The sequence below is a fragment of the Cyprinodon tularosa genome, unplaced genomic scaffold, assembly GCF_016077235.1.
Source record: "Cyprinodon tularosa strain WSP-4 unplaced genomic scaffold, ASM1607723v1 ctg89, whole genome shotgun sequence".
Taxonomy (NCBI): domain Eukaryota; kingdom Metazoa; phylum Chordata; class Actinopteri; order Cyprinodontiformes; family Cyprinodontidae; genus Cyprinodon; species Cyprinodon tularosa.
The window spans coordinates 1566591-1593291 of record NW_024039662.1 but is presented as its reverse complement, the minus strand read 5'-3'; the positions used below and the strand labels follow the sequence as shown (position 1 = coordinate 1593291).

General features: G+C 39.2%; 1 protein-coding gene across 1 annotated transcript in view; it reads left to right on the top strand.

Moving 5' to 3' along the window:
- The window catches only part of LOC119775702 (meiosis inhibitor protein 1), a 146711-nt gene that overhangs the window by 36408 nt on the left and 83602 nt on the right, over positions 1–26701 (top strand). The window contains exons 10-17 of the mRNA XM_038273769.1: positions 396–495; positions 13072–13206; positions 14958–15072; positions 17307–17398; positions 17669–17816; positions 21663–21774; positions 22360–22420; positions 23843–23937. Of these exons, the coding sequence (XP_038129697.1) occupies positions 396–495; positions 13072–13206; positions 14958–15072; positions 17307–17398; positions 17669–17816; positions 21663–21774; positions 22360–22420; positions 23843–23937 (858 nt within the window). The remainder of the gene's footprint in view (positions 1–395; positions 496–13071; positions 13207–14957; positions 15073–17306; positions 17399–17668; positions 17817–21662; positions 21775–22359; positions 22421–23842; positions 23938–26701) is intronic.

Genomic DNA, 26701 nt, shown 5'->3' with positions numbered 1-26701 from the left:
TCATGCATTCCCTATGCCTTTCTTATATATGTTTTTGAACAAGAACCCTTGAAATCTGACTGAACATTGCTGCCAGTACAGAATAAATATGTAAGCAGGGAAAATATCTGCTGCTTGTTACTATGTTGATACTGGATTCTGTTGCTAGATCAGTATGAAAAGGAGCTCATTATAACAGCGTCCATGTAGCAGTAAATTAGAAACACGGATCATTGCCGCCGTACAAAATGAATGAAAATGAGAGTTCCTAAGTGCATAAAATCTGATGTATGTAAAGAAAAGAAGGTTTTAGTTGATCTTTTATAATATGAAGAGTGTCAGAACACTTGTGCAAGATGAGACGAGTGTTTTTGGCTGCTTATGTTCACCAGTTGTGTTTTTGTCGTGTGTGCTAGGTATCGAGCACCTGGTGCGCAGTCTGAAGGAGGCTTTGCAGCTGACCAACCTGGAGGTGCCAAAACAAGGTTTTCTACTTCTCACTAAAATACTTGAAAGGTGATTTTTTTTCTCCTTAAAAAAGTATTTTTATAAGCTGTTGTGATGTAATATTTATTTATCTGTTAAATTAGTCAAGCCAAGGTTTCAAGTCGAGGTTTACTTGCAAATTTACTAAAACCACAGTACCTGAAATTCTCTTTTGAAATTGAAATTCGTATGCTTAAGAGTGGGGGACATTTATACATTTTGGGGAGGATTATTAGTTAATGACTACATGTCTTATGTTGTGCTAATCATACCTCAGATTAATATGTGGTTTTCATTTTCAATCTTTTATCTTCCTAGCTGTTGTTTCTGCACCCCTTTTTTGCTGTTTCCCTTGCATGATCTCTTTTTTTCTCCCCCGCTTAATGGTGGGGTTAAGGAAGAACTTCTTTTTTTAGGATGGAAAACCTTCCAGGGAAAAAACTTTGAAGGTTAACTACGCAGCTTAATATATTCTTACCTCAGATCAATGCAAAAAAATATGCAACATTTTGCTTTGGTCATTTTGTTTTCTGCAACAAAGTGAGCAGTTTTAAGAAGCCCCGTTATTTCATCTTCGGGCTGCACTTCCGCATCGTGGATAGCTTTTGACATTGTGCCTGCATCAAGTTTCCTTTTCACTGCTGCAGTGGGAGAAACGCCGCCAGAGTGGGAGCGCACAGTTGATGTTTTACAGTTTTGGCTGGTAAAGGGTCCCAGACCGTACATTTCACAGATGGACAGCTTTTGATAGATTTGCTTTTTAGCCAGCAATCTATATTTGGAATATTTTAAATGTTGAAGAGAAAAAAAAATGTTTATACATATTAAATAATATATAACATATAAAAATTCAATATGAAAAACACTGGTTTGCTAGCCAAAAACTGAACTGTGCTCTTAGAGAGGAAGAAAAAAGGAAAGAAGAAGAAGAGTGTGCAAGAGTGAATGGCGGAGATGTTCTTCTTCGTCTAAATATGAAAACGTTCGCTTTCGTAGCTACACATTGCTGTGATTTTTTTTTTTGAGGGAAAATCTGACATTATTAAAACCGTATTTGCGGGGATGGATCAGATAATAATTTCAGGCCTTGAAACCTCAGCTGATCAAAGTGCTTGACAGCAATCACATCAGAATTCTGCGGGTCATTAAAAATCAATAAATGTCATTAATTATTATTTTTCTAATGAAGGCCTTAATTGGCATTAAAATTTATTAGATATGATTATCATGGCATTTAAATGCTTAATTAAAAAAAAAAATTATAAAAACAATTTCGTCAGATATATAATATTGCGATATGTTTGCGTGGAACTGCTTCCGGTTGATCATAAAGCCGTATGTTTAGAAAAGAAGCCAGAGGCGGAGAAAAATCTATAGAATGGGGAAAATGCACATTTCAACAAAAGAAGCTAGAAAACGAGGAATTCGGGACACGGCTGCAACCTGTCGGCAGTAAAGATGACGAAATATTTTGCAGTTATATATATATATATATATATATATATATATATATATATACACTATATTGCCAAAAGTATTTGCTCACCCATCCAAATTATTGGAATCAGGTGTTCCAATCACTTCCATGGCCACAGGTGTATAAATTCAAGCACCTAGGCATGCAGACTGTTTTTACAAACATTTGTGAAAGAATGGGTCGCTCTCAGGAGCTCAGTGAATTCCAGCGTGGAACTGTGATAGGATGCCACCTGTGCAACAAATCCAGTCGTGAAATTTCCTCGCTCCTAAATATTCCACAGTCAACTGTCAGCTGTATTATAAGAAAATGGAAGTGTTTGGGAACGACAGCAACTCAGCCACGAAGTGGTAGGCCACGTAAACTGACGGAGCGGGGTCAGCGGATGCTGAAGCGCATAGTGCGAAGAGGTCGCCAACTTTCTGCAGAGTCAATCACTACAGACCTCCAAACTTCATGTGGCCTTCAGATTAGCTCAAGAACAGTGCGCAGAGAGCTTCATGGAATGGGTTTCCATGGTCGAGCAGCTGCATCCAAGCCATACATCACCAAGTGCAATGCAAAGCGTCGGATGCGGTGGTGTAAAGCACGCCGCCACTGGACTCTAGAGCAGTGGAGACGCGTTCTCTGGAGTGACGAATCGCGCTTCTCCATCTGGCAATCTGATGGACGGGTCTGGGTTTGGCGGTTGCCAGGAGAACGGTACTTGTCTGACTGCATTGTGCCAAGTGTAAAGTTTGGTGGAGGGGGGATTATGGTGTGGGGTTGTTTTTCAGGAGCTGGGCTTGGCCCCTTAGTTCCAGTGAAAGGAACTCTGAATGCTTCAGCATACCAAGACATTTTGGACAATTCCATGCTCCCAACTTTGTGGGAACAGTTTGGAGCTGGCCCCTTCCTCTTCCAACATGACTGTGCACCAGTGCACAAAGCAAGGTCCATAAAGACATGGATGACAGAGTCTGGTGTGGATGAACTTGACTGGCCTGCACAGAGTCCTGACCTCAACCCGATAGAACACCTTTGGGATGAATTAGAGCGGAGACTGAGAGCCAGGCCTTCTCGTCCAACATCAGTGTGCGACCTCACAAATGCGCTTCTGGAAGAATGTTCAAAAATTCCCATAAACACACTCCTAAACCTTGTGGACAGCCTTCCCAGAAGAGTTGAAGCTGTTCTAGCTGCAAAGGGTGGACCGACGTCATATTGAACCCTATGGATTAGGAACGGGATGTCACTTAAGCTCATATGTGAGTCAAGGCAGGTGAGCAAATACTTTTGGCAATATAGTGTATATATATATATTTAAATTATTTTAAGAGCATTAAAAAGCATTAAATTAGAGTTACTTATTCCTGTATAAACCCTGAAATAAAACTATGCTGGATCCAAAAATAATTTAAACAATAATTACAATTGCTATTAAAATGCCGATATATGCATAAAAACCAGGACATACTTTATTTCATTTTTTGTCAATTTTCCAAAAAACTTGGATAAATTAAGTGCTCATTTTTCCCTTTTGTCTTTCTTTATTTGAACTGTTGTTAAAGGCCCTAGAAGGATGCGTTTTCAGCCTGGTTTTAAACTAAGGTGCTGAATGAGAGCATAACAGGCAGGGGGCGACTGTTCCACTGTCTGGGTTTAACCTGACTTTAGGGAAAGACAGCAAAGCTGGTGGGCTGACCTCAGGACTCTGAATGGAGGGAAGGGCTTCAAGAGCTAAATTAAGTAAGATCGTCCCATAGAGTCTAGACACTTAAAATCAATCAATAAAACCTTAAATTCCACCAAAATGACAACAGGGAGCCACTGAAGGCTGCACAAAATGGGAGTAATAGAGTCACGCCTCCTTGGTGTACAAAAATTGCTCTCAACTATGTCTGTGAGTTATTTAGACAATCCTGTAATATGTGAACAGCAAAAACAGTCCAAAAACAGTTGACAGTCCAAAAATATTCTAGCGAAATGGTTGGGTTTACTGTTGATAGAGATGCAATAGAAAGGCTTTTAAATAAGCTCTAAAGATTTATGTTTTGAGTCACATGATGAATGAAGCTATTTGGAGAATAAATTAGAAGAAAAAGGATGTCTCAAATTCAGTGAAATATTTTTTTAAGTCTATTTTAGTTTACTCATGTCCTTAAGTATGAAGTACAAAATTATACCTGGAAAAAATGGCTAATTGTGTAAAAGCAACTAAAAAGGTCCAGTCTCCTTTACAGTTCATTTGGCTTTTTACCTTAAGGCAATTCAAAGTTGTTGTTTTTTTATTTATCCTTTAATTTCAACCTTTTCTATATAAATTATCCCTGAGTGCCATTTCTAGAGAAAGTAATTGTCTATAGTTGTTCTGCTTAAGCTCTTGAACACACACAAATAAAAGGTTTTAGAGTGAAAGAAAGGTAAGGAAACCTAAAAATAAAGTCAATGGATTTATATCTAAACCTAATATAAAACATATCTGCTTGTAACCTTATTTATTGTTGTCAATACTTTAAATCTTCTATATATTTCAGGGGGAAAAAAATTGCCAAATTGCATATTAACATTTGCCTGCTCAGCTTCATTGAACTGGAGTTTGAAAAGCCCAACTAATTTATCCAGATCCCAGAGTTAGAATTGCTCAGCTTATGTTTGACTGGCAGTGTCCCAGTAGGTCTGCCAGATCCATCTAAAATTCCCTATGTGCTTCATTTACTGGAGCGGGCCAATGTGTCAGCAGTCAAACTAATTTTACAACTAGGATGGAGATGTTGTTGACTACTGCTCCAAGGACCGATGAAAAGAAAAATAGAGCCCTGAAGACAGCTGGCTCTCTAACTGTTGACACCAACGTCTTCAAATAACCCAGCATGTCACAAAGAAAGGGTTGGACACCTTGTTTTTCTAAAACAAGATGTGGATAACAGTGGTTTACCTGGTGACAAGTCTTTGAGCCTTTGTCAGTTGCTTTGACCTTGAAGTGATCGGTTCGTTGGTTCCACTTTATGTTAACTTTTAGTTATTTTACTTGTACATTTTGTCAGCATTACACAGGTTACTGTGTCTACTAAACAATATTTGAGTAGTTTTTGTTATTAAGTGTTTTACAAGTATGGTGTTTTAGGATTCTATGGTTTTGTTTTTTCAATAATATCGTACAATATCATGTATTCTAAAATTTCATGTCTACCTCTAACTTTTTTTTTTTTTTTAACAACAACCGCTTTGGTTGCTGATGGCTATACCTGATAAACACCTACCAGCAGTTTAAGCCAGTTTTCTGGGGAAACCCTGAATAATATTGGTTTGTGTGCGTGATGGATTTCTTTTTATTACTTCAGGCCTTGGGCCTGTTTATAAAAGCTACTTACCTGGAATCGTCTATTATTAAAAGGGTTACGAAACATCCAAATTTAGCTAGTCATTTCTCACTGTTATCTCTCCAAAAAAAAAAAAAAAGCCAGAGAATTTATCTAAGTGAAAAAAAGTTTGGTGGTATTTGCCAATCATTTTAACGCAACATGTTACACCAGATGACTGATAATTCCGTGCTCTACTAGTAGTTGAATTTCTCTCAGACTGGCAGCAGCTGCGGGATCTTTAAGTCATCAAGTATTTCTGGCTCTATTTTCTAAATTGCAAACCCGCTACCACGGCTTCAGTTTAATAAAATTGCCCTGCATCTTCATGCTTTTACGTGCATTTGGCACTGACAAGTCCTAATTCAATCTGAAAAACTCACACAGAGAGAAAAGATAATTAGAAGAATTTATTGATAAGAAAGTATAGTCTTTGGCGCTCAGACCTCGGCAGGAACATTCATGCTGAATTATGCTTTAACATGCATGAGTAGATGAATGTGAATAGGGATGTTCCCCCCGGGCCTGAAACTGGTGGTGGTTTAATCCGAGCTGGTTGACAAGGTGATCTGCTGGGCAGAATTGTGGGACTAGAAGACTGAGGGAGCTGACGCCGGGGCTTCACTCAGACTCTGGATATAGAGGTCCTGCTCGGTGATGCAGGTACCGTGAAGTGTCCATGATGAGCAAGCATGAAGCGACAGTGGAGAGGAAAAACTCCCCTTTGGGAAGAAACTTCTGGCAGAACCGGGCTCAACATGGTGGTCTTCTGCCGGACCAATGCGATGAGACGAGGGGTGGTGACAACTGGGATTAATACTCTCTGATGAGGTTGAGGTGAAGTCGTGTCATGGAGGACGATTCAGCTGCGATGGCGGAGAAGGGGATGGAGGTGGGTGAATTGTCGTCTGGATCGAAATCCGACATTGCGATTGCAGGATAGCGGCTGTGGTGAGATTTGAGGGAGTTTATAAAGTGGAAGCAGGACGCTGATTGGGCTTCGTGGTGGAGTAGTTCAAAGCTGATTGGCTCGCTTCGGAGATGGATCGGCTTCTGATGATGTGAGGTAAGTCAGAGTTTCTTCAATTGAACTTTCGCTAGAGCTTCATTTCAATCTGAAAAACTCACACAGAGAGAAAAGATAATTAGAAGAATTTATTGATAAGAAAGTATAGTCTTTGGCGCTCAGACCTCAGCAGGAACATTCATGCTGAATTATGCTTTAACATGCATGAGTAGATGAATGTGAATAGGGATGTTCCCCCAAAAAGCCGAGGTCGAGGCCGGAGAGTCCGTATGCTCGTAGGGCATACGCTAGGGACAGAATAAAGAATGCGTAATGAAATGCTGAGAAGGTTTGCAAACAACTTACCGAGCCAGGTTGTTGATGAGGATGGCGACCACGGTTGACGCCGAGAACTTACCGATGATGATTTACCCATGATGATGATGATGAACCCATGATGATGATGATGAACCCATGATGATGATGATGAACCCATGATGATGATGATGAACCCATGATGATGATGATGATGAACCCATGATGATGATGATGATGATGATGATGATGATGATGATGATGATGATGATGATGAACCCATGATGATGATGATTTACCCATGATGATGATGATGAACCCATGATGATGATGATGAACCCATGATGATGATGATGATGATGATGATGAACCCATGATGATGATGATGATGAACCCATGATGATGATGATTTACCCATGATGATGATGATGAACCCATGATGATGATGATGAACCCATGATGATGATGATGAACCCATGATGATGATGATGAACCCATGATGATGATGATGATGGTGATGAAGATGATGATGATGAACCCATGATGATGATGATGAACCCATGATGATGATGATGATGATCCCATGATGATGATGATCCCATGATGATGATGATGATCCCATGATGATGATGATGAAGATGATGATGATGATCCCATGATGATGATGATCCCATGATGGTGATGATGATGATGATCCCATGATGATGATGACGATGATGATCCCATGATGATGATGACGATGATGATCCCATGACGATGATGATCCCATGATGATGATGACGATGATGATGAATCCTGCGGATGATGATGACGATGGTGCATCCCATTATGATGACGATGATAATGAATCTTGCGGATGAGTCTGATAATGAATCTTGCGGATGAGTCCATATACAGGTGCTGGTCATAAAATTAGAATATCATGAAAAACTAGATTGATTTCAGTAATTCCATTTAAAAAGTGAAACTTGTATATTATATTCATACATTACATACAAACTCATATATTTCAGATGTTTATTTTGTTTAATTTTGATGATTACAAATGACAACAAATGAAAATCTCAAATTCATCATATCAGAAAATTAGAATATTACTGAAGACCAATAAAAACAAAGGATTTATAGAAATGTTGGCCAACTGAAAAGTATGAACATGAAAAGTATGAGCATGTACAGCACTCAGTATTTAGTTGGGCCTCCTTTGGCCTGTATTACTGCAGCAATGCGGCGTGGCATGGAGTCGATCAGTCTGTGGCACTGCTCAGGTGTTATGATAGCCCAGGTTGCTCTAATAGTGGCTTTTAGCTCTTCTGAATTGTTGGGTCTGGTGTATTGCATCTTCTTCTTCACAATACCCCATAGATTTTCTATGGGGTTAAGGTCAGGAGAGTTTGCTGGCCAATTAAGAACAGGGATACCATGGTACTTCAACCAGGTACTGGTAGCTTTGGCACTGTGTGCAGGTGCCAAGTCCTGTTGGAAAATGAAATCTGCATCTCCAAAAAGTTGGTCAGCTGCAGGAAGCATGAAGTGCTCTAAAACTTCCTGGTATGTGGCTGCGTTGACCCTGGACCTCAGAAAACACAATGGACCAACACCAGCAGATGACATGGCACCCCAAACCATCACTGACTGTGGAAACTTTACACTGGACTTCAAGCAACGTGGATGAAGTGCCTCTCTTCTTTTCCTCCAGACTCTGGGACCTTGATTTCCAAAGGAAATGCAAAATTTACTTTCATCAGAGAACATGACTCACCAGCAGTCCAGTCCTGTTTCTCTTTAGCCCAGGCAAGACGCTTCTGATGCTGTCTGTGGTTCAAGAGTGGCTTGACACAAGGAATGCGACAGCAGAAACCCATGTCTTTCATACGTCTGTGTGTGGTGGTTCTTGAAGCACTCACTCCAGCTGCAGTCCACTCTTTGTGAATCTCCCCCACATTTTTGAATGGGTTTTGTTTCACAATCCTCTCCAGGGTGCGGTTATCTCTCTTGCTTGTACACTTTTTTCGACCACATCTTTTCCTTCCCTTCGCCTCTCTATTAATGTGCTTGGACACTGAGCTCTGTGAACAGCCAGCCTCTTTAGCGATGACCTTTTGTGTCTTGCCCTCCTTGTGCAAGGTGTCGATGGTCGTCTTTTGGACAACTGTCAAGTCAGCAGTCTTCCCCATGATTGTGTAGCCTATAGAACTAGACTGAAAGACCATTTAAAGGCTTTTGCAGGTGGTTTGAGTTAATTAGCTGATTAGAGTGTGGCACCAGGGGCCATCAATTTTGAACCTTTTCACAATATTCTAATTTTCTGATATGATGAATTTGAGATTTTCATTTGTTGTCATTTGTAATCATCAAAATTAAACAAAATAAACATCTGAAATATATGAGTTTGTATGTAATGTATGAATATAATATACAAGTTTCACTTTTTAAATGGAATTACTGAAATCAATCTACTTTTTCATGATATTCTAATTTTATGACCAGCACCTGTAGAACATATAACATGACGGGATACAGACATGACGAGACGCAGACATGGTGCATATTGATGCATTGGAAATGCAAGCAAAATGGCGTAGGGATGGATGACGAGACACGACGAGACACAGATAGGGAGCATGTGATGCATGGGGAATGAATCTTGCGGATGAGTCTGATAATGAATCTTGCGGATGAGTCTGATAATGAATCTTGCGGATGAGTCCATATAGAACATATAACATGACGGGATACAGACATGACGAGACGCAGACATGGTGCATATTGATGCATTGAAAATGCAAGCAAAATGGCGTAAGGGATGCATGACGGGACACGACGAGACACAGATAGGGAGCATGTGATGCATGGGGAATGAATCTTGCGGATGAGTCTGATAATGAATCTTGTGGATGAGTCTGATAATGAATCTTGCAGATGAGTCTGATAATGAATCTTGCAGATGAGTCTGATAATGAATCTTGCGGATGAGTCTGATAATGAATCTTGCGGATGATTCTTGCGGATGGTTACATATATGAAGAATTGATGCATTAGGGAATGCATGCTAAATGGTGTCAAGGGTGCATGACGAGACACAGACCAGACGTGACGTGACACACAGGAGAATCCATATAATGCCTGTCATAAAGGTGAGATTGCATGAATGCGAGCCAGAATGAAGATAGCATGAATAGCCAGGAGACAGCATGGAAGACTGATGAAGCAGGGAATAATGAAGAAAACTGATAAGGAGTGGGAGTAGAAAATGAGTTAGAGGATAGTCGTGATTAGGTCAGAAAATTATGAAAATGAGTTGAACCACCACCAGTATTTGAAATAGTGTTACCTAGAGGCAGAGAGCACTGAGCTGAGAGAATTGGTGAGAGTTCTGGGCGGATGAATGAGGTATAGGCTGGTGAGCCATCGGCCCAGAGCTGAGAGAAGCCTCAGAACCCCACGAGTAGCTGCAATGCAGCTGCTCGGTCCAGAACGAATGCCCAGATTACCTACTAGAGGGAAGGCCACGTGATTCTAAGAGTATCCTAAGGTGGTGAAGAACCATGGTGGACGTAGGGTAATGCTTGGGCGAATAAAAGTGCTGAATGCCTGAACATAACGCACTGAGATGATGAAACGTTAGTGACTGCTGCCAGTGATGCTTCTGATGAAGGCATGAGAGACTGGGAGGAGTAGAGACTTATTAGTGGCTTCAACTACTACGAAGTTATCGCAGTGGGCGGACGCGATTCCTTCCCAAAGCCCCACGATGCAAGCTAGCTAGGGTTAGACCTCACACAAGCATAATGGGTGTGAATAAAAGAGGCCATGAACCACCTGTCCTGAAGAACCCCCCAAAACCTACGGATGCAGCATCCGAAAAATTTTGAAGCATGGCAGGAGATAGATAATTTCGACATAGAAAAGAAATTGTTCCAATAGAAGCAGTCAGACCAGGAGATCCGAACGGCAGCCTACGTTCAGTAATCTGACCAAGGAGAGGGACGGAAATTGCCGGATCAAGCAACTGGGAATGAAAGCGCGGCCTTGAGAAATAAGCGCATGGCAAATTAGCTGACCTAGCAAGGAGCGCAATTGGCATTTAGAAATGACTGATGTAGAACATCAGTTTGTGTTTTTTTTTTTTTTTTTTTTTTTGAAGAAGAAGAAGACAGAACGATAATCAGAAGCAATAATAAGGGGTGGTAAGATGACGGGCTGCTAAGACTGAGGTACGATATATATGAAGCGTGCACGGCGGAGACAGACTGATCGGATGGCCTCCTGCAGAAGCTCTGAGTAATCACGATAGATGCTGAATGCGGCCAAAATTTTGGCCAATAGAAAGATCTCTGGTAGACGGAGATCGGATGATTTAAGAAAAACGGTGACGTCACCTGCTGATCGACTTCAGGGGAGGGAAGAATAAGAGACTAAATTAAAATATTCCCCTGAATAATTTAGAACGAGGCTAGGGAAAATATCAGCATGTGTGTTAATATAAGTATGCCTGATAGAGGCAGACGAAGCATAAGAGCAAACTCAAATAGATAGAAAATTATGAATGAAAACATGGTTGAATACGTCTTACCCTAAGGCTGGCCCAGGGCGGGCGTTCCCTAATGTGAATGAGGGGAGGGGGAGGTCCGTCTGAGCAGACAGCGGCAGGGATGACGTGGCAGTGCAGGGATTCCCACGTTTGGAGCGTGCGGACAGCGTCGAAGGATTGAGTGAGAGAGTCCGGTGGGGCGGAGGGAGGCTGAGAGCTGTTAAACGCCAGAAGGACTAGACGGGGGAGCTGCTATGAATCAGGAAGCTGAAGAGGTCCAAGGCTGCATCGAAACGATGAGAAGGAGCGGGCGTAGTGGTGACTGCTGCTGGGACAGATCCGGGAGGCCTTCTGCGCCTGGCGAGGGGAGCGGAGGACTTGCATGTCTTTTGCGGCCAGGAATCGGAGCGGATTGAAGCGGAAGGCGAGGGAGATGAATCACGAGGAGGTAGGAGGGAGGCTCGTCAAGACATCTGAGCAGAGTCTAGGTCGGAGCCTGGCAATATACCCTTGGAGTGTAACGCGGAAGAAGGAGATGAGAGCGGCTAGACGGGAGTTTCTCCGAGCGGGGAAAATTGAATTGTCGTCTGGATCGAAATCCGACATTGGATTGCAGGATAGCGGCTGTGGTGAGATTTGAGGGAGTTTATAAAGTGGAAGCAGGACGCTGATTGGGCTTCGTGGTGGAGTAGTTCAAAGCTGATTGGCTCGCTTCGGAGACGGATCGGCTTCTGATGATGTGAGGTAAGTCAGAGTTTCTTCAATTGAACTTTCGCTAGAGCTTCATTATGCACCCTTTGTTGACATTAGCATAACGTTTCTAGCTTGTCCTCTATGTTAATTGGTCAGTTGGAAGAAAGCTGCCCCTTACTTATTCATGTGTCTTTCTGTTCTGATGTTTTGAAGAACATTAAGATATTCCTTACATAATGTCACAGTTTTAGTGATTTATTACAGACTTAATTAGATTTTACATATCTGACAGTATATGTAAATTACAGTTTGATTACTTGCCCAAAAACTGACCTCAAACTGCAACTCCAGCTACACTTGCAGAGAGAAGTGACTTCTTGTAAAACACGTTAAGTACAGTGCACTGGGGAGTTTAATTGGATCCAAATGAACTGTCTGGTGTCTGCATGATTGAAAATGTATCGCCAGCTAATAAAACACCGCCCTATTTTTGCAAGGTTGACATGATTTTAATGGAATGCCAGCGGTCACATGGTAATGATAGCAGGGATAAAAGATTTAATAATCTAACAGAGAAATTTGTCCTTTAAGAGCTGCGCTTAAGCACTGAAGTGCTGAACAAGCCAGAAGGAATGTGCATGTGGGTGGATGAGGGTGTGTGGGGGAGGTTTTTTTTTTTTCTAACCAGAGTTTAGCGATAAAATACTGTGGTTCTGCATTTTGATGAGTGATGAGGTTTTATTTGTTTTGGAGTTTGACAGTTTAACAGCACGATCTGAAATATTTGCACGCATGACATTGTGCATGCCTCTGTTATTTAGGATGTTCTCTGGAGAAAGTATTGTGTCAACAGCGACCCCCTTCCAAAGCTGTTATGGTTGTGCATCGTACAGTAAAGGGAAACCTGGATGATATTTGTAATGCTAAGAGGTCAATGCCATTTATTTATTATGTGTGCTCTGCTTACCCTCAAGGAAAGAAAACACTGTGAACATGAGTGAATGGCTATAAGTGACGTAGGAGGATGGTGCTCATGTCCACACAGCAAGCCTTTGAGTAACACATAAATTGGCAGAGGAAACATTTCTGCTGTTTGTTAGCTTTCTTCTTTTAGCATTCTGTTATATCAAAACAAACACAGCACTTGGAAGATGACCTGATATTAAATAGTGATTTGGTAACCTGTGTAACTTGCACCTAATTGGTAATGGTCTTATGGGTGTTTTATGTGTTTGACCAGGCAGCCTCAAAGCATACACCTGTTCCCCAGCGGTTCAGGGTTCGTGGCGGTGTCAGAGGCTGTGAAAGGTGGTGTCTCCGCCTCCTGCCTGCTGGTCGCTGCACAGGCCGTCAGAGCTGCAGCTGCTTTGTTCAGGTATACACAAACACTCAAACTGAGGAGATGTGTGCTGCTAAATGCATCCAGGAAATACTAATACATGCTTTATGTTTTGTTTTTTTTCCAAAGTTACAAACTAGTTTAAAGTTAAACAGATATATGAACAATAAAATTCATGCTACTTTGCTTAATTCAGTTCTTGACTATTTTCTTTAAAGTACTGCATTCTCTCACCACCACTGTTTTTTTTTTTTTTTTTTTTTTTTTTACAGTTTGGAGCGCCACAGTATGTCTTTTTATGCCTTAAAAGATTTCTGAAATTTCTTAACCTTTAAACAGATTGCTTTGATTCGGTAAAATGTAAATGCAATAGTTAATTTGGCATCCTCATCTGAAAGCGTTAAGGATTCATTCCCTATTTAGAATAGAAGTACATATCACAGCATCAGAAGACCATTCCTCCTAAACACACCCCTTTATGTATTTCCACCCTTTCCTTTGTTGACAATTTCTCTCCTAATGTCAAAGGAGAAGAAAACTTGGTGGCAGTTTAGCTGAAGCTTAGCATTTCTTAGCCTAAACGCAACACAGGCTTGTCACAATAAACAATCAAGTAATGGTATAAGGAAAAGTAATTGCATTAATAAGCTCAATAATTTCCAGTTGTTTGTTTTCCTTGTGTCTGCTTCTTTCTACTAAAGAGTCTGGAAGACAAAGGTTTAGTTTGGTGCATCTGTCTGAATCCAGCCCTCCCCCTGTAAGCCCCATTTACTCTACCCTTTGAAATCGATCTGTACCGAGGTCGGATCAGTTAACCGTGCCAAGCTCGGTTCCTTACAATTCGTTTACACATCATGCTAGCATGGTTCCTCGCCTCCTAGTGACGATCTACGGTACTACTAATCTCTAGGATTGAAGGAGGGAATCAAGCGAATCAAGCGGCGGCAGTAACATTCAGGAAGTTATGTTTGCTTATAATTGTGATATTTCGTTGGTTGCGGAGAGTAAGGCGAAGAAGGCCGCCCTTGGTTAATTTACTTGACAGAGTCAAGTAAATTGTCTGCTCATGCGCACTTTGTTATCTGAGAACTGAGCCAGAATTAAACCGCAGTGAGCCCTACTGATGAACTAGTACAGTTTATTGTGGTTCGGTTGTGTCTGGCACGGTCCTGTTCAGTTTTGCATGCTATTCACACTCAACAGTTATCACGATTACCGTGCAAAAAGGGTAGTGTAAAAGGGGCAATTGTTTTCTTGGCGTAAAAAATGTTGCATGATAGCCTCATGATTAATGTGTAGTAAGCCAAAAAAAAAGAAGATTGTTGAGATTTAAAAAAACAGAGATAGAATTGGCTTTAAAGCAGAATGTGACAGCTGCAGTGTGAAAGCATTTTGGATTCAAACCAAATGAAAAGATTTTTGTTTATTGCATTAATGTCTGCTAGAATTTACTATCTAGCAAAATTTGTTATTGTGACAGGCCTAATGTGGAACCATTTGGAAGCTTTGTATCTGTTTTATCTAAGAGAGCATTTCAGAAAAAGCACATCATCTTTATAATTTATGGGAGCTTGATCTCTACATTTAAGCAGAACATCAGAATGCAGAATAACTGCTATCAGTAAGTTGTGCCATTGTTATTTATTTTTATACCATGTTACATACATTAGTACACATGAGTCATAACTGTTGTGGGTTGAAGATGCTCTTCATTCTTTGGCTGTAGAGTACTAATTTTTTTTTTTTTTTCAACAACCTTAATTAAATTGTGTTTTTCTCCTTTTTAGAATCCACCATCAGTCCAGACCAGTTCAGTACCCAGAGATACAGAACCTGATACAGGCTATCACCGGCAGGTTCTCAGACCTAATGCTCTCTTCTACTTCTCATCAACAAACCATGGCAAGTTACACCATTTTTAAAGAAAACATATGAAAATAGAGAATATATATATATTTGGAAAAAAATTGCACAAACTGTTATCTGTGATCTATATGCTAATATTCGTCTCTAAAATATTAATCTAGTATTAAAAGCAAAGTAAAATATATGTTTTCCAAGCAGATTCAAAGTGTTAGTAGTCTTTCTTAGATGAACAAAATGCATAGAGAAGGTCCATACCTTTTGGTTTATAAAGCTCAACATTATTATTCTAAGCATTAAAGTATTAACAGACAAGATCATAGTGGGTTATAAAATGATTGATGTGGTGTGTCAGGAAGTACTGCTTGTAAAGTAATCATAATGTTGAAATTTAAGCCCCAGAAAATGTGTGATTCTATCAACTAAATGCAACACTTCATTTCCTTCTTAAAATGACTAACTCTTTTTAAAGATAGATAAATAGCCAGATAAATAAAAAAATAAAAAAGGGATATGTTTTGTAACATCTTGTGTAATAATATCCTTTATTTTATTTTACAACCTTATCATTGCTCTTCTAATGAGATAAAAGCAATTTTAAGGCACCCAGAAAAGTCTTTGACTCACAGTTTTGATTTACTTTTATGTGGGCTGCTTTATAATTGATCATGGCAACAACTTGAATTTTTTGTCCTTCATAGTTCTTGATATCTACATGGCTTATGTATCTTTTTTAAGTCTATCAGAGAGGTGGAAATAAATAGCATTTTACCAGTTGCTTGGCAAAAGGCTTAAAGGATGAGTACCAGTTACCATGGCTACTCAGCATGTAAGGCAATGAGATAGTTGTTTAAATCCATTGTTTTAATGCCAACCCTGTTTTGAAAAACATGTTTCATATAGACAGTCTTATTGAGTAAATGTCTTAGGGCTTAGAAACATATTTCCTTATTTTCAAGGACAATACTGAATAGATAAAATGGTATAAATTAAATACATTTCTCAGGCTGGGAACATGCATTTTTAACTGTATAACAATTACTTACCTAAAACTATGTTTGTTTAATTTGGTTAAAAAGATCAATTCAGAGTAGAATTGCTCATATTTTTTCTAATAGAGGACACTAATGTTATTATGGAAAAAAATGCATTCAGATATTTTTACACTTCTGTAGTTACAGTTTATCTCATTCTGCAACAAATTAGATTAGATAAAAATTAGGACACTGAAATAACAAAAAAATAAATGTCAGAAAGTCCTCATCAGGGAGCTGGAAGCAGGTGAGGTGGGTGGGGCAGGCTCAAAGACAGGCAACAAGGACGTCTGGTGGCTGTGAGAAGTGATACAAGTGATTCTGCAAAACAAGTATGTTCAGAAAGAGATTCAGTCCCGAACATATCAAACTGAAATCAATACTCATCGGACCAAGGAACATTTTTCCTATCTGTTTTGTTTAGTTCACATGAGGCTGTGTGAGTTGTAGCTTAATTTACCAGTTCCTTTCACCCGTAGCTCATCTGCTTCAAGGTTGGACCTGTTATGTATTCATTAACTACATTCCTCATTATTGGCTTGTAATGACTGGTTATTTGAGTGACTGCTGTATTTATGTCAACCTTGAACCAGTCTGCCCACGGTCCTTTACACCAAGAGTGTATTCAGCTCCAACCAACCGCCACGTGTTTTTCCTCCTTTCAGAATATTTTCTGCAAACCTGATGACTTGTTGCCTTTAAAATTCTCAGCAGTAGTCGTTTCTGAAATACTCAAATCAACATGTCTGGTGAAACACACATGCAACAATTTAGGACAAATAATCCCCTAACGAAAGGACCAGTAATCTAAAGTAATAATGAAATATTAATATTTTCATAACGACTGGAAGAAAATAATTTAGATATAAAATAATAAAGGTATTTTAAAATATTTAATAATTATGATGTTGTAATTAAAGCTGTTATTTTGTGGATATTAATCGTTTCTTTTTCATTTTTATGTATTTTTACATCAGTGTCCATGGAAAAAAAAAAATCTATAACTTATCTGGAAATATTTCAGTGCTCTCCAAGGTTTCATACCTGCTAGTTCAGGTCAGGAATTGATAAACTCATACCTGACAGTACACACCGTGGTTTTCAGTCTGTCAACATTCTTTGCTTGTAAACAGCAAGAGCAGATATGATTATTGGTGTTAATATTATTTATGAGTCTGTCTTTATCAAGTCACGGTGTCTCTCCCTTAGCTTTATCAACCCGCTGCTGTTATGTTACAGGGCAACAGACGAAGTTCAGATTCTAGCAGCCTGACGTTTCGTTCCAAAGGATTTCTGCTCCAGGCTATGATCTGTTTTCAGGCAGCCTGCAGGTAACAATCTGAGTTAGAATAAGTAATGACCTCTCAACGCTATGTAGTAAGCAGCCTTTTTGTTATAACATGATCATCTAATTAGTGTTTCCTATATAGCTTGTTTTTAATTATTAAGAGATAATCAGTTTGGAATGATTTTAGTGTATTAAACTATAAACAAATAGGCTTAATTAAAAATAGGGGGTTGTTGTTGTAAGTAAAATTGTAATTGTTTTCTCTGTGTAGCCTGGATTTGATGTGTTTGAAAAGGTGCTGTTTATGTTCTAGGCTTGCTGAGGAGTGTGCGTCAGAGCCAGCTCTGATGAAGAACCCATTTACAGCCCCTTATAAACACAGTGATGCTCCTGATTCACTGGAATCTGTTTGTCACTGTCTGCTGCGCTGCTGTGATTCTGTTTGGATACCAGCTGTGCTTGTAAGGGCTAAACGCAGTTATGTACTCACATCCATACTGTGTGGCATTAGCTGGTAAAAACAAAGTTAAGATAAAAAGTGCACACTTTAATTTTAATGGTTCAAGATCTATAAATTAGTCATTTTTATTATTAGAGATGCTTCTAAAAAGGCAGGATTTCTGCAACAAAAAATAAAAATGTTAAGCTTAAAAGACAAATCTCAAGGACCTCATCAAAGACAACAACACCATATCTTAGAGATGGCCACTGATTGGCTCTAATATCCGCCGGACCGTTTTTTTTTTTTTTTCTTTTTTATGGCTTAATGAGAGCAGTGGGCTTTAGGCTGCCCTTCAAGGCTTTAAACCTGGTTTGAATGGAGGCAAAGACATTCTCAAGCACATATCAAGGTGCTCATTTATAGCCTGGATCGATATGTATTTTTAATTATGTTCATGGTGGAGAATCCTGCTACACGGCAGCAGATTGAGCGAAAACATACTCAAAATGTGCAGGGTCATCTTTGAGCACGCTATTTCACTTTTCTGTCACCAGTTCACCACAGTTCTTCCAGCAGTCAACACTTGTTTTCACTTTTTCTCATCATCTTCTCTTCCTCTCCCACCGCCCGGCTTGCCACAGGTTTGCCTAATGTGTCTTTGGCTACATTCACACTGCAGCCTGAAGTGACCCAAATCTGATTTTTTGGCCCACATGCGACCTGTATCTGATCTTTTCATGGCTGTCTGAACAACACAGATCAGATTTTTTCCAATGCAACCTAGGCCACTTGGCTATGTGGTCCTGAATCCGATACGAATCTGATCTTTTCAAATGCGACCTGTGTCTGAACAGCCAGGTCGCATCCATCAGACCTGAATTGGATTAATACCCGACAGTGGTCACTCTTCTGCCTCTTGCTACGCTGAAGTGGCAATAAAAACAATAACAATGGTGGACAATAATATGGAGAGTAGTATTTAGGTTTAACCATCTTGGAAAGATCTCCAGCACTACCATCCATGTTTATTTCCGTAAACACAGAGCACGCTTGCTTGTGACGTCATTGCATCCTCTACTGCGCATGCATGAATAGTATGAATTGCATTCATACAGGAGATCACATACAAGTCGCATATATTTGGAAATGTGAACAGCAATGCAAAAAAATTTCACAAGCAAATCAAACGAATTGAGCATCAAGGCCTGCAGTATGAACATAGCCTTAAAGAGGCCGTCAGACAACATACGGTAATTTATAAATGTTTTAAATCAGGTTTGGTCTGGATTAGCCAGCAGGTGGGTCCGGATCCGAACTGCAATCTGCTAATCTGTGACCTCTGCATTAGTGGATGCAGGTGTTTTGAGTTAATTAGCCTTTTAGGAGGTGAGATCATAAGTTTTCCATATTTAGTTTTTTCACAAAATTTTAACCATTTAATTTTTTTAATAAGCTGTAATTATTAAAACTACAAGAACCTGTATAATACATTAGTTTCTTAAATGAGTGACACAAAATATTGAATCTCTCCACAATACTCGAAATGTTGAAGAAGATGATCAGCATCAACCAACAGCAGACAATCTTTTAAACTATCAATCTATTAAAAATATTTAAGGTCCCATATTTTACTTTTAAAAATGAGGTCCCCCAGAGCATGTTTTTGCTGTTTAGGCAGGAAAAAATCCTCTCAGAATAGTTAGACAGTACCTACCAAAAAGCTTCTCATTCAGCCCTCTTCTAAATGAGCTGTTTTGGCTTTTCACGCCCTCAGCCTCCCGAAACTGCACCACCGCAACCTGTAACCATTGCAACCAGTCAGAGTTCATATTGATGGCAGCTAGAAGAGTATAATAATAAAGAAGAAACTGGCCAACCTTAACCGATGGGCTGCTACAGACAACTACAGTATGAGCAGCTTATAATTGACAACAACACACAACAGGAGCATGTTGACTAGATGAACGCTTTGCCATTCATTTATTTTGTTAACAATGATACATTTTTCTTATTCCACCAGAAATACGGACAAATCTCCCTTTATTCATCTCAACCCAGGGCATGGAATCTTGTTTTTCTAGGGACGGCTGGAAACCCTAGAGTGTAAACAACCTTTCAATAAACAAATAAGCATAGCCAGTAGCAAGTTAGCCTGAGCTGAGTAATTAAACACAATCAATATGACTGCAGATATCCTGTTAAGATAAGACTATTTTTGAAGCATAGAGAAGATGATCCATCTTATAAAAACCCACCTCTGATCAAAACAGCCGAGGATACAAATGTTAGCTGCAGTGCTAACTGTTTACAGGCTATCAGGCTAAGCAATCTGACACAGTAAACTTGAATAAAACATGTAGGAGAGGAGAAAGTATCATTAATTGACCACTATTTTAATGAAGAAGAGAGATTTTTTTTTTATCTAAATGGAAGATTGAGAAAATAAGGTTGACAAAGGATGAAGCGAGAATGCTCTTAAGAGGTTTTTAGGAGACTTTTAAAGAAGTTGCTTTAATTTAGCCCTAGAAGGACTATTTTGTTGTTCTACCTACAGCACAGACACTGGCCAGTATCCCCCTCTGCTCCCTGCACTGTCTGCCTGGCAGGCTCGTCTGTCATTCCTCCACCTCTAGCAGTTAGCTTCTCGAGGCTAGCTTCGGCTAGCCTTAACTGCTCATTCTCCCTGTCGGGCTTCACGAAATTACCGCTGTAATACTCCCGCACAGCAGTAACCTGATTTCCTGGCCTACCTATCCAATCCTCCGCTTTCGTCTTGAGGTGCAACAGGGTTGCATGTCCGCTCAGAGAAAAAACACTCAGAGCCTCAATGGCCGGCGCTTTAAATCTGTTGTCTTCATAATAAACCAGCTGGTAGACGACTTTGGCCGATTGACCGGTGCTAGTCAACAAAGCAGTCCTCTTTGAAATGCTCAGTACACAGGTGAAAAACCTCCAGAAGTTTTGCAGGAGGTAGATTTCCATTTAAAATAAAACCCATCCATTCAGTCTTCAGGGGCTCAGATGAAAGCAGTAAAAAATACTTTTATGTCTTTGATGAAGACATTAACAGAGAATCTGCTGTGCTTAGCTTAGCTCTTATGTTAGCCATGTCTTTTGGGATGCTTGGTGTTGAGCAGAAAGACAGCAGATGCTACCAGAGGAGTGTTTTGTTTTTGTTTTTCCTATTGATGTTACCTAGGGAGGGATTTGAAACAGAGCATTTTGAGCACAGATTAGCTAAGAGGTAGAGCAGTGAGAGGGGAAACGTTTTTTTTTTTTTTTTTGGAGAATCTCATTTACAGGCTTCAGGACACAGACTATTACAAATGTTTATAAACTGAATTATGCATAATATGGGACCTTTAATATTGAGGAGTGATGCTTTTGGTTTGGATTATATCTACAAAGAACCCTTGTAAGTATATGTCAGTGTTTTTTTAAATTTAAGTGTACAGCTAAAGCTTGGTTTAAACTACTTCACATCAAGCTGACAATTTAAAAGATGGCATCAAACAAATCTGATAAAATAGAGAAGGAAAACTACAGCTAATTCAGGGAGTAGTCTCTTTTTCGGGGGTTAAATTTAAGAAGCAAGTTACTTTATAATAGATATTTTATAATATAAATTGAATTCGTCAACATCTTGCTTTTCCTTACTGTGCTCTCATTTTTAATAAACAGCTGAGTTTCTCCCCATGATGATGTTAACATGTATAGCCAAAAAACATGTTCTTTGAAAACAGAGACCAATGACTGTTGATATGTTTTTTTTTGTTTTGTTTTTTTTTGTTTTTTTTAGAAATTATTTGTTTAAATTATGTTTTTTGAAATGAACACAATAACTAATTTTTATCTTAATCTACAGAAAACATGTAATGGTCTACCCAGTGCCCAGATGCTGGAGCCCCTCTACTTCATCCTCTGTTCGCAGTTTGTCCTTCTTCCATCTTTAATGCCATGGTTTGCAAGTAAACTTGGTGAGCTTTATAAGACACTGATTTATTTTAAAATGTTATAACACAACAATAATTTTTCACACATGTATCTCATTTTAAAGTAGCTTTTGTAAAATGTTTGTGAAAACCAGCTGTATGATATATGCACAATCCACTACTTGCTTTTGCTAAAGATCTGTTCTTGAAAGTAAAATAAAGGTTTCTTTCAGATCATTTTTAGAAGGAACTTCATAGTATAGCAGTATGACATATAATCCGATGTTTTTCTTTTTAGAGGAGTTAAATCAAAATGTTCCTGTTGGGTATCTGTGAGGCGTTACTGTGTTGTAGTAAGGTACTTATTGAACAAGGTTTCGCTCCAAACAGGGAAACACCCACAGGTATTGGAAAGTTTGATTAATAAAAGAAGTGCAGTCAAATACCACAGCTTCAAACACATTTAACTGAACACGTTTTTTTCCTGCTTGAATTTTGAAATAAATTTAAGATAAGCTGTTAAAGAAGTTTGGAAGTTTTAAATTTGTTGGTTATCTATTTTAAATGAGTGGTTGTAATTACATCTTTCTTACAGTCTTATAATTGTTCTCCTTGCCTTACCCGTTCTAGTGTCTTCTGGTTTCTATCGACTGGCTGTGGAACACAAAGCCCTCCTCTGCACAGGAAAAAGGTACACTAACCACTAATCCTTAAAAAGTCTTAAAAGGCATTGAATTCTTCCAAATAAAACCTAGGCCTTAATTGGTATTAAAATGTCTTAAATCAGTCTTTCGTAGGTCTTAATTTTTAAAACATCATAAGTAGGACTATTTTTGTTACGATTTAGTTTTGTAATCTAAATAAAACGTTACAATTGACATTTTTTTATTTTTTTTTATTAAAAAAAAAAATGGCTCGCCATTATTGGTTCCGTCCCAATAGCGGAACCAATAAAAGCGTTGTTGCGGCCAGGACAGTTGGGAGATGCACCATTAACTTTTCGTCTGTAAAATATGAGCAAGTGTAAATGTAACGAAAATTGGCTATCCAGCCAAGAGTTTTCTCCATGGCTAAAACCAGGGAACATACATGGGGCACAGTGTATTTTGTGCAAGAAGTCATTCAAGCTCGGAACTTAAGGCAGTGGAGTCGCACATGCGAAGCACGCCTCCACTTATCACCAAATCAAACATACTAAGAAAACGATACAAAGAAAAATAGCTGCAAAAAAAGACTTAGCACTGGTTATGTTGTGGCTTTAAAACTGATTGGTTTTGTTCCCTGCTAAAACAAAGTTTGTGAATTTAGTTAAATAATTGTTAAAATATATCTGTCATTTGTGTGTTTTTAGCTTCCTTCCTGTATGGGAAGCTTTTCAAAATTTGAAACGTTAGTGCAGTGGTTTATGTTAAAATAAACCTTTGGGTTAAGTTGTCGCAAGCTGGTTTTTCTTGTGTTTCTTGTGAATTTGGTCTTAGATTTTTTATTCAAGTGGCATTAAAAAGTCTTAAAAAGTCTTGAATTTAACTTGCCTTATGCTGTAGGAGCCCTGCTAACAGAATACACAAAGACAGAAACAGTCATAAACAGTAATTAACAAACTGCGTTGACTGGTTAAGACTGGGAGACGCATGTGTTCTCTGTCTTTAGCTAGAAAATCCGCTTCAGTGACACATGAATCGCTCAGTCAGAGGAAAAAAACAATCTGGCTGAGAAAAACTGAATGATTTCAGTAATGTGTTGGTCTCAGTGTGATGCGACTGCAGTCTAAACACACAATGTCTTATATGAAAGCACGTTTGCTGTTATTTGTTGGTTTTTGTGCTGCTGTGTATGGCAGTGTGGCTGTAGAAATGGCTACGGTTGGAGCAGGTTGTAGGCCCCCTGCTCTGAGCTGTAATGAAAGTGAACTATACTTGGTGGGTTTGTTTCATTTTAAAAAGGAGTGTGTGTGTGAAACACATCCTGTCCTGTGTCTCAAAGTACACTTTTCCATGTACAAACCTTTCATGTATCTCTCCTCTGCATTTTCTTTCCTTTATTCTCTGCTTCCGTTTTTCATTATTATATTCTGTCCTTTGTGAGAATCTCTCCCTTTTATGAATTGTTGCAGGAACCCGAGCCTGAATGCATTGTGCTGTGGTTTTCTGCAGAAACTGAGCATGTGTCTGCTCTTCCAGTCAGACCCTTCTTCGGACTCTTGTTCTGGTATATAAAACTTACATAAAGTACATGGTTTACGCCTCATACAGTTGCTGAAAGCAGCAACAGTAAATCCTTATTTATCTTTGCCTCTATGCAGTTATTGGGAATAATTTGCATTTATAAGTCACCGATGTGGCTCCTGATGTTTTGTTGTGGCTGGCAAAATATATTCACACGACTTGAACTTTTTCCCTCTGTGCCAGTTTACAACCACAGGATTTCAATGTCTCTATTGAGACTTTATTCGTGAAATTAACACAAAGGTGCTTCTAACCTTAACGTGGAAGAAAAATAAAAAATAATTTTGAAATATTACTTATATTACTTTGTATTTACAGCAGCAGGCCTTAATGTATCTCTACTAGCTTTGTGGATGTGTGAAAACTAAATTTTTTACCTGTTATTGGCAAAGAAGTTGAATCCCATTAAAATTAGTCAGAGAATCTATAAACATCTTCAAGTGTAGCTTCAAAATCTTAGATTTATGTCTGGACTTTGCGCTATCCTAACACATGTAAATTATTTGATGTAAACTAGTGGTGTCCAAAATATTGCCTAAACTTTCTAGTTATAAGTAATTTAAGTCCAAAAAATTTTTAATTCCTCTTTTTTAATTAAAAATGCAACTAAAATGTTTTCATGTTACCTCTTCCAAGATAAACGAAACACACAAAGTCAGAGTATCAGCATACATTTTTTTAGCTTACTGTCTGCTGTCGGGGCTTGCTATCACCATCCATCCTCCCATTGGCTCCCATGCTGCAACCACCATATATTTGCATATGTGCCCAAAAGTTTTCTTGCCTATCTTTCGTGAATGGTTGTTTTGTTAAAAATGTAGTATATTTTAAAAGAAATATACAATTACACATAAAACAAACAAACAAAAAAAAACCTATAAAAGTAGCGTTCATTTTGGAAAGTCTAATTCCTATTTTATTTAAAAAAAAGAAGCATTAAACTTATAGTCGTGTATTTCAGCTTTTTGTTTCCCATAATTTTTGTGGCTAATCCATTTTGAAAATCACTATGGGTCAGTAAGCGACTCAGTCATAGGGAAGACTGTTGACATGACAGATGAATGAAAGGAAGACATGTGGTAACATAAGTTGGATCAGCGACAGTTAGAACTGAGGCTGGGTCAGCACCTGTAGAGTAAGACTATGTGTCGACAAGAAATGTTTGATTCCTTGTATTAAGACACTTCAGAGATGCCTGAAGGCTCTAACCTTAGACGTAGACAGATTTATTTTGTATACACAATGTCATGTTTGGATTAATGTGTCTAACCCACATGCAGAACACTCGGAAGCAGATGAAAAAGTTCAAAGATTTATTAATAATAAATGTACAAAGTATGTTCAGATCCAAGAAGGGGCTTGACTGGTCACAAGTGGGTTGACTGCTGAGGAGGACAGAGAGATTAGTGGAGGTCCAGGTCTTTTGCTGGTTGTGAGTGTTCAGGTCTGTACCTGTTCGGAAATGGAGCAGAGCTGCAGAGGGGGGGAACCTTGAGGGTCCAGAGGTTGTCGGCAGGCTGAGGGCAGAGGTGGAGGCAGAGCTTACTGAGTGCAGGCAGATCACAGATTGAGTTTTCCTTCCAGTAATCTTCTGAGAGCAGGCAGGCAGGTACTTGACTGAGGCTGCTCTCCAGAGTCCTACTGAGAACGAGCAGACAGATCACCGGCAGAGAGGCAGAGAAACTCTCCAGAGTTTCAGGTATTCAGGCAGGATCAACCTGGGAGGCAGAGAGGAGAAAAGCGGGATCAGGTTTGGTTCACAGATAGTCAGAGTTCACAGACAGGCAGGTTGGCTCAGGCTTTCTAACCGTTACTGGCAAACACTCTGGCACTGGAGTGAAGCCCTTCGCCTCCTTAAGTACGGATCTCCTGATGAGCAGATGAGAGACAGGTGGTGCGGTCGGCTCATGCTCCAGGAGATCTTGTGCGCCCTCTGGTGGAGAAAGTGGACAAACCTCCAGATCCCAACACACGAGTGTATACAAAAAGAAATTTCGTTTACAGCTCTATAGACAATTTAATTTTTTAAAGTGCAGCCTTGAAAAACAGTAATAAATACATACTAAATATAGTAATATATACATATGACTGTATATTTACAGTTCTAAAAAATATGCATATATATATTTTTTTCAATAAATAAAATAACCCATTTTACACAACATTCAGCAGTCTAATGGCAGTGGGGAAGAAACTGTTATTGAATCTGCTGGACCTGCATCGAATGGTGGGGGTCTGAGGGGTCATCTATGATGTTACGGGCTAGGAAGAATTTAAAGAAGTTTGCACATCTGTGTATGTTTCATTAACACCAACTATTTACAGGGATTCACACAGCTTGAGATTGAGTATTTGAAATGCAAAGGAACAAAAGGTTAAATTACTAATTTAATCATTTTTGTTGCATTGACATGAACACATCAATGAAGGCGTTGAAGTAAAATGAGTCCAGTTTAGATTTCATTTGATCAATGAAAGACTCATCACGCAACACCCGCTCAACAGTTATTGTTAGCGTGTCCGTGTCCCAGATGCCAGTGCCATTGCAGCAGACGCCTCCTCTGCACTTCCTCTGCAAGCATCTTGAAAACGGCTAGCAGTAAGTCTTGGCTGTCGAAGATGTACCCATGCAAGACATCTGGACTGCTGTCTAGTTCTGGCCTCAATTACATAAGAAGTTTCCAGTGACACTTGCAGAGACTGAAGATGCATAAGTTGCCCGAGTGTGGGCACAAAACACATATTCG